General features: G+C 37.4%; 1 protein-coding gene across 1 annotated transcript in view; it reads right to left on the bottom strand.

The window, feature by feature from the left end:
* LOC104168986 (protein sidekick-1) overlaps positions 1-9190 on the bottom strand; it is a gene marked incomplete at both ends in the record, with an annotated part of 245870 nt that overhangs the window by 228959 nt on the left and 7721 nt on the right. The window contains one exon of the mRNA XM_009709783.1: positions 5919-6066. Coding sequence (XP_009708085.1) covers positions 5919-6066 — 148 coding nt within the window. The remainder of the gene's footprint in view (positions 1-5918; positions 6067-9190) is intronic.

The raw sequence follows: 9190 nt of genomic DNA, 5'->3' as shown, positions 1-9190 counted from the left end.
TTCCCTACAGACTTTCATATGCATATGGGCCTTGGGGCTAACAGTAAAATTTTATGTAAGATGATTCCTAGTGCTGCCTGTTCCTTCAAAATGAAATTACTCAATGTAGAAGTTTGGTTAAATAAATGAATAACAGGGTACTAATGAAGTACAGTTTAAGGAAATAATTTAATTCTACAAAATATTCTTCTTTTTCAGGTACTGACTTTAAAATTAATGTGGACCCTGTAAAAGGTACAGACAGATAAAAACAGTTTATAGGTTTTTTGTCATGTCTCTTTCTGCTGAGAGGTGTCACTCCATAATGTTTGCAGTCTGAAGAGATCTGCAATTTTTTTTTTTATTTTAAAGTATTGCTCAGCTAATACACTGCAGAGTTGACAGTCTCTGAATTTATTGCTCACTAATGCTAATCATCACAATTTTAATTAAATTATTATCTGGTGTATGTGAAAAGTAATTATGTGCAGCTAACGTAAGTTGTATGACAGGCTAGTATTTGTAGAGAAATGCATTGCTGGCACTAGAACTGCTTATATGAAAAATGAAGTGGTGTTTGTTTTAAAGTGAAAAATACATACACGGCACATGAAGTGAGCTGCTATCATCAAGGCAAAACCCAATCTAATGCTAATATCAGCCCAAAATCTGATGTATTATTCCTAGATATTTTATTTTTTCTCATTTTTTAAAGCCTATTTAGCTACAGTGGGTTTTTTTGAGACTGTCATTAACATATTTACAATTTTACCGTAACAAATGGCTAGTAAATCCGCACCAGCTTTGCTTATTTGCAAGGTATTATGAGTGTTCAAAACCACAGCAAGTTATATTTGACAGTTGCTTGTGCCTAACATACTTTCATTCCACAATCTGTGAGCACATTTAGTCTCTATAAGAGTTAGTAATGACCACACACATTCAAATGCATAATGAATTGTTCTTACTGCAAAAAATACATATTAAACTCACATATACCTAAAGGCAATGCAATTAATTTTCCCTGTCTAGCAGGATGAAGTGCATTTGTAAAGTGTTTTGGTTCATTAACAGTTAACTAAGTGACAAAATGTCTACACAGCTGAAAGGGACACCCCAGAAACGCTTTTATATACCAAAAATGAACTTTCCTGTTTTGTGTCAGACATAATTCCACTAACAAAAGACATGAGTTAATACTCATGTAACTGCAGCTTACTAGGGGAAAAAAAATACTTTCACAGTAAGAAAGGTAAAGACAGCAATGTCTTCATAGTAGGAGTTTTCTTCTTAGAAGAAGTTAGTTTCTTAGAAGAAACTAACAATAAATGAATTGATGGCTAAAGTGAACCTTTTCAGCGAAACAGTCCTTCACTTAGAAAAATGTAAAAAAATCTCTAAGAGTACTAAGTATTTAATTCCTCAATACCAGAACTGAAAGGCAATTGTAGACCTTGACAGTGCTACTGTCCTTTGTGCCTCTCCAAGGTACTGGATATGCCTTGTGTAAAAGCAGAGCACATTTAACTTTAAGTCTGATGAAGTACACCCAGGCAAGGCAAGCTGAAGACTTGACATCTCAGAGTAGCAATTTCTTTTGATGCAGTTACCTTTAGAGAGGCTATTGTTTTCTGTAAGATGTGAGGGGAAACACGCAAAATCATCCCATCAGTCAAGACTCTGGATAATAGTGCAGTTGTAATTCCACATTAGTCTACTGGTGTATTTGGAAAACATTAATCTGTCTAGGTGCAACGTGAAGTCTTTTCTAAAACTTCTTGGGAAATTTTCGTGTAAGATAATAACAATAAAAAACATCCCAAGCCTTAATTCCTCTCATTGCTTATTTTCTCTTGCTGTTGATCTTTTGATCTTCTCTCTGATTCTCCACTTCACGCTTTTCTAGCATGTACACAGCTTCCTTCTGAAGATCTAGAAACACCCCTTTAAAAAAATCAAGCTGAGGCTTTGGTGACAGATAATGCACAATAGCCAAAATGAATATACATGCACACTGTATGAAGCTGGGGGGGAGATAAAATTTTAGGACCTAAATTTTTTAATACACACCACCATATTGCACTAGCTCTGCTGCAGATTTGTTAGTTGCCTTAAGTCATAAACTATAACAGCAACCCCATGAGTATATACAGGCCATTTGCTTCACATTCATATATTATACTGGGATTTGTTGACTTTACATGCCCACTCGTTTAGAAGGAACTTGTCAAGCTATTCTTGTTTTTATCCAGGGGCTTTAACAAAATATTATGGCATGAACACCACTAAAATGGGAATTAATACACAGTTATTTGCTGCAAAATTCCACCATGAGTTACACTACCAGTTAAATTAAACAGAATATGCAGTTTGGAAAAAATTGCCTATGTCTCAAAGAACACTTCCTCCCAGAAAATATCACAGCCATGCACAGTCACAGCACAGGATTACCATTCTGACAAAAAAAAAAAAAAAAAAAAAAAAAAAGGTGAAACCTGAGCTATAGACTGAATCTTTTTCCTTCCCCCCCCCAGGCTAAACAATTGACACTTTTCAGCCTAATGATTGGTAAGAGAAACAGGAAATTACAGGTTTGTTACACCTGCTCATCAGAATTCAGGAATATCCACTGTGGTGAGACCCCCCCTGCGGTACTGCCTTCAGCTCTGGGGTCCCCAGCACAAGAAGGACACAGACCTGTTGGAGCAAGTCCAGAAGAAGCCACAAAAGTGGTCCGAGGGCTGGAGCACCTCTCCTGTGAGGACAGGCTGAGAGAGTTGGGGTTGTTCAACCTGGAGAAGAGAAGGCTCCAGGGAGACCTTAGAGCAACCTTCCAGTACCTAAAGGGGGGTTATGTTATAAGAAAGGGAGACAGCCTTTTTGGTAGAGCCTGTAGCAATAAGACAAAGGATAATGGTTTTAAACTAAAAGAGGGTAGATTTAGACTAGATACACAGACGAAGTTTTTTATGATGAGGGTGGTGAAACACTGGAACAGGTTCCTGAGAGAGGTGGTAGGTGCCTGGACACAGGTTGGACGGGGCTGTGAGTAACCTGAGTTGAAGATGTCCCTGCTCATCACAGGAGAGGTTAGACTAGATCACCTTTAAAGGTCCCTTCCAATCCAAACTGTTCTATGACCTGTTACAACTGGCAACTGTTAACATGTATAAATAATTATTAGAAAACACAAAGAACAAGTAAGAGTCGTATTTGACATATTGTAAAGTATCTTTAAAATAATCCATATTGTGATACCAGAATTTTTTGACAATTGAAGCAATTCTGTTATCTTGGTTCCCTAGAAATACACTGCTTTTGGAAGGCTGAATAGCTGGCAGAACCCCTCCCATAAACGTCCTAAATACTAGTAAACAGTGAAGGAGAAAGACATCAGCATTTACTACCTTAAACCTGCTAGGTAAACCATATTGCAGAGCCAATTAAATGACATTCCTTGAAACATCTTAAGAATTATTTTTTTCCTGAGAACTACTCCTTACTTTTGATCTTTCATATTTCTCACATAAAGACAACTCAGCACACTCTGTTTTCACATCAATGAAATGAATTCATTCTAGTGGTGACAGTAGCTCTGTGTAAATAAGCAGGAGGATCATTATTATGGCATTAAAATGGTGCAGTATTACGTATGTGTACGTTAAGGCTCTTGCATGAGTAAGAGTGAACTTCACCAACTATTTGAATGAATTGTATCATAACCACCACTGCTGTCCTCATTTTTAGCACTGCTGATTTCTTCAGTCTGCATATGCTGCAGTGATGTCACTCGCAGAAATCATTATTATAGCTGATGGACTAGCTAATTGATTTAGCCAAATCATTATAAGCTTGTTTAAGAGGATTAAAAAAGCTTTATATTGATTTAGCAATATAAGGTACTTTTAATCAGTTTAAAGAGCATCCATACGAGGTGGTCGTATCAATTTAACTGGTTAGATTCGTCTAACTGGGTCACCTGCTAAACCAACTAGTTATATTGATACACCTCTGTGTACAGAAAACATGTTAAATACACAACTTGCTCCACAGATAAGAAACAGACTTCCCATAAGATATTTTCACATTTTTCACAGTTTTATATGCATCCTCTCCACGTCTTACATTTCCTGTATTTATAGGGCTGCCATATTTACTTCCAGAATTTCACAGACAGCAAAATGTGAGTGGATGCTATACGGTTTTTCCAATACTTTGAGGCAGCAGCAGACTTACTGCACATAGAGCGCACTGATGATTGGTATGTGTACCATAAATCTGTCGCTTCCTGAACTTATCAGGCTTACTATACGGCATATATCAAATTTCCAAGGAGGTTCACACTTTCAGCATGTGTACTTCTACTGCAAAAGTAGTCAGAAATTCCTACACAGGCCAGACAAATGTCCTCAAATTCCCTTCAGACAAAATTTCTGACCAAGGAAATAAAAGTATATGTGGAAACCTTTAGGTGTATTTCACCTCTACTATAGTACAGAGTTCTCCCATTTGTAAGCATTACCACTGTGCTACGGATTGCAAGTGATTTTATGCTAACAATCACAACAGGGTAGGAGTAAGAGTAAAGTATAGTATATGAAAATTATGATTTTATATTAGCAAATGCATGACCACATATCTCTACTTGCAATTTTCCCAAACTATAAGAGAACCCATACAAACCCCATTTTTAGACATTGCATGCTTACCTAGGTCACTCTGTTCTGTTCCCCCATAATGGTCCCCAAGAAACTGTCTGACACCTGGATAACAAAGCTCTTTCACCATCTGCAAATTTTTGATTTGTGTATTCTCAGCTTTGACAAAACAAAATTTGTAGTTTGGCAGGAGCAGAGAAAGTAGATTCTTAATGGCTAATAACTCAGGATTTATCACGTAGCTCTCTTCAAGAGATTGCCCAGAAACTCATTGTTTCATCTTCCAGCTGTTTCCCATCAAATTACTATTAAATTATTCATAAATTATTAGATAGTTTCTTCACATCTTTGCAATACTAATCTTAACAGTTTCAAAAGCCTGTAATACTAGCTTTCAGATTTTAAAAATGCACATAAGCAGCAGTAAAATACAGCACAGATTAATAAAATTAAAATCCAAGAAGAGTTTTCCCTTTCTAATATAAACTCTAAAGACTCCCCACTCCTTTTAGAACTTAGCAACATCGCATTATCATCAGTTGCTAGCATATCTATCCCTTTGAACACATGAAAATATAATATACAGATAAAAATAACCAACAGCATTCTTGGCATTCCAACAGTTTCCTAATAAGTTAGGCAAGTAAAAAAAGATTTTATTGGCATTTTTTAATATTACAACTAACCCTTTCGGTCTCTAAATAAAACAGTGCAGGTAAAAACACAGGATGGCTTCATAATGGTTTTATGAAAGGATAAATGAGCACACCTTGAGACAACAACTAATCAAAGTACTGTACCATTAGTGGGTGAGCTGCTAACTAGTCAAAAAGAAATAAAACTGTCATTGTAGGCTAAAAAGGAAAAAATAAGCAATATTTAGACTTTTATCGTGGGGAAAACAGTATTAAGCCTAACTCTGCAAAAAAACCCCTCAGTATTCATTAAGTTAGTCCACTGAAGTAAACGTAATTGAGAGATGAGCATTTACTTTTCCAAAACGTATCACAAAAATGAATAGCTTGAAGGAAGCGCAGACATTCTGCGTATCCAGTCCCTTATGCTGCACCAGGACCATTAAAACCACATGAATTATTTTGTCAAACTGCTTAGGAAGCCCAGAGATGGTCTTAAAACAGTCATTTATCTCAAACTTAGTATGAGCAAAGCTACTTTATTCTCTTTAAACCTTAATTAGTGTACTTAAAATGTAAGTTGCGTTATCAAATATAATTCATCATATTTTAGGGCAGGGGTATTTCGAGCTTTAAATTCACTTACATTCTGCTGCTTGGTATAATCTTCTGCCCGTCTCTAAACCATGTCACTTGTGGTCTTGGGTAACTGAGTATGTGTAGGAAGTTTAGAACTGCAGCTTGTCCTTGAGTCACCGTTTTTCTCTGGTTTGTGTCCATGAAATTTCCCATGTCTGCAAAGAAAAAAATTATACTAAGAGTCCTGGAAGTTCTTGTCTTTCTCCCCATTTCTTTTCAGCAGACAGAGAAAAAATTGTGTTTTACAATAGTCACTGGCATTGCTATAACTAGTTAATATGACACTACAGATCATGAGACAGTTTTGATTAATATAGATTTGGATGAACATAAGGCATAAGGCAAATCCAAGTGCTGCTAGTGCACGCAAGAAGTGCATCAGTCAGCAGTACTGCACGGCCTCAGCCTTCTTTTGCAATAACTGATTGTTTTTAACTGAAAGTGACATTTTAATGGAGGTTTGTTTCCATTTTGGTTTTTTCTTTTCCCAAAGAAATCCTTGAACAATACAAAAGAAATTCCTGTGCAATGCAAAGGGACACAAACAGCGTATATAATTTTAGCAATTTTTTGGTCACCAAGTTGGGGGTTTTTTACCCTTTTATCCATAGCTACATAAACAAACAAGCAGCTGTATCACTTGTAGTCAAACCAACATATACTTAGATTTATACAAGTAAGCCATTTTACCCAAATAGACATCAAAATAACAAGGCTATAGTCACATTGGTAGCTACTAGTTCTTCTGGCACTATACTACAATTTTAATTGTGCACCTGGATCTTCAACATTTACAAAGGCATGAGAAATATTAAAGAGCAGCTTTTAACAAAAATTTTTAATGGAAGAAAGAAAACTACAATTGCAGAACCTCTGTCTCTGAGGCGTTTATTTCACAGACAAGTTCATATATCTATAGAGTTCTCGCAAAAATTCAGTGAACGTTTTCTTCTTGTTCTTGTTGAAGGCCAACAGCATCCTGGCCTGTACCAGCAATAGTGTGGCCAGCAGGACCAGGGCAGCGATTGTCCCCCTGTACTCGGCTCTGATGAGGCCACACCTCGAGTGCTGTGTTCAGCTTTGGGCCCTACACTACAAGAAAGACGTTGAGGGGTTGGAGCGAGTCCAGAGAAGGGCAACGAAGGTGGTGAAGGGTCTGGAGCACAAGTCTAGCGGCTGAGGGAGCCGGGGTTGTTTAGTCCAGAGAAAAGGAGACTGAGGGGAGACTTGATCGCTCTCTACAACGACCTGAAAGGAGGGTGTAGCATGGTGGGGGTTGGTCTCTTCTCCCAAGTAACAAGCAATAGGACAAGAGGAAATGGCTTCAAGTTGTGCCAGGGGAGACTCAAATTGGATATTAGGAAGCATTTCTTCACTGAAAGGGTTGTCAAGCACTGGAAGAGGCTGCCCAGGGAAGTGGTGAAGTCCCCATCCCTGGAGGTATTTAAAAGACGTGTAGAAGTGGTGCTTAAGGACATGGTGTAGTGGTGGACTTGGCAGTCCTACGTTAACGGTTGGAATTTTTGATCTTAAAGGTCTTTTCCAACCTAAACGATTCTGTGATTCTTTTGCCTTTTCTATCACATTCCTATCCATTAAATAAAATAAACAGGGCTGTAGGCTCCTACTTATTCACCCTCCAAAGAACTTCTATGCATTTTCACTGGCTTTAAACCAAGAAACTGACACACACACACAGACAGAGGACTATTCTGGTTTCTGCCACTGACTTCCTTTTTTTTTTTTTTTAAGACCACAGGGTTCTTTACAAGTTCCCTGCTGCGAGAGGGATGCAGAGGACATTGAAACATAGAAGACTACTATCAGGTCTGTGGATGGCAAGAGATAAGAAGAGACAGAATAAGAGCAGAAATTAAAAACACATGGTATTTTAAAGAAGCTTTAATCATCTTTGTGATTTTCATGTTATTTATTCAGACATAATCAGCATTGTACTTCCTCTGTTGCACCATATTTCTTACAACTGTAATCAGATCATCTACATGAAAAGAAGTTTCAAACCGCGTAGGTGGATCTAATTAACTTCACTGTCATATGATTATTTTAGTCTTCACAATCCAAGAGTTTTTAAGCCCATACCGTAATTAAGATTTACTCAGCACTTTTCTCACAAATATCTGTTCCCATTCAGTTAAGTAATATGTTAGCATGCGTTGAGAACAATTTTTAAATTATTTAACAAGTTCCCTGCTACTTCAGAGATCTAGGGCATGGAAAATACCTCAGATATTTCTCAGGGCACATTATAACTGTGCCTTCCAATTTTTCACTAGAGATCCTGCGATTAAGCGTATTGGGAAGCATCCTCCATCCAGTGACAAAAATAGTGCATTTGCTGTGAACCCTTCTGGGTTAAACATCTAACATACAGTTCCCCATAACTCTTGATGACTGGGTAAGACGACTTTAGTAATCCTTTGGAATGTTGCTCTCTGATATATTTTCAAGAATAACCAAAAAGTAAAATATGATAAAATATCCAGTACTTCATTATATCCACACAGCTTAAATCAATTAATTTAGATCAAAAATGTTAAAATACAGAAAATAATCACATGGCAGCAGTAGATATCCTCTTTCTCCTCTACGCAGGGTATCTAAAACTTGTAGAACACTTTAATCTGCAGGAATAAAGTGCAAATCTGACTGACAAGTTTCAGTATAGAAGTTATATATGTTACTATAGGTTCAAGACCAAAGGTCTCCCAAGTCTCAAAGATCTGCTTTGCTTCACCTCAATGTCTTTATCAGTGAAATTAATTACATAAATAAATAGACTGCTTAATTCAGACAGAGAAGTCTTAAGAGAGAGCTTTTTAGCCTGTTCAGCAATGCAAAACTACAAATTAAAGGGGGGGGTGTTTAAAAACGAAGTAAACAATCACACTTTTTTCTCTCTCAAGAACAACCAAACGCACACACAAAAGAGCCTGGAGAAACAAAACACTTTACTGCAAATCTTTCTCTCACTCAGACGGGAAATAAGCTGTCTTTTCAGGAGACAAAATTCTTCAGGAGCAGTATCAAGGTAAAGTACTCCTGTGCCTCCTTCTCACTATCATTCCCACAAGTACTTCCTCAAGAATTGCTCCCACCACTATGCCACTACAACTGCCTGTACAGCTGCGCAGAGAATCAGATCGGGGGGGGGCGGAGGGAGAAGAACTACTTTAACAAACCCTACAAGATAATTGTTGCTTTTTTAAAAATTTGGAGAAGTTTCCTAGTCCACAGCTGCACAAACAAGTTTTCCTGCTG

The sequence above is a fragment of the Cariama cristata genome, unplaced genomic scaffold, assembly GCF_000690535.1.
Source record: "Cariama cristata isolate BGI_N322 unplaced genomic scaffold, ASM69053v1 scaffold1961, whole genome shotgun sequence".
Taxonomy (NCBI): domain Eukaryota; kingdom Metazoa; phylum Chordata; class Aves; order Cariamiformes; family Cariamidae; genus Cariama; species Cariama cristata.
Note: the sequence above shows the minus strand (reverse complement) of the source record. Positions and strands in the feature narration are given on the sequence as shown.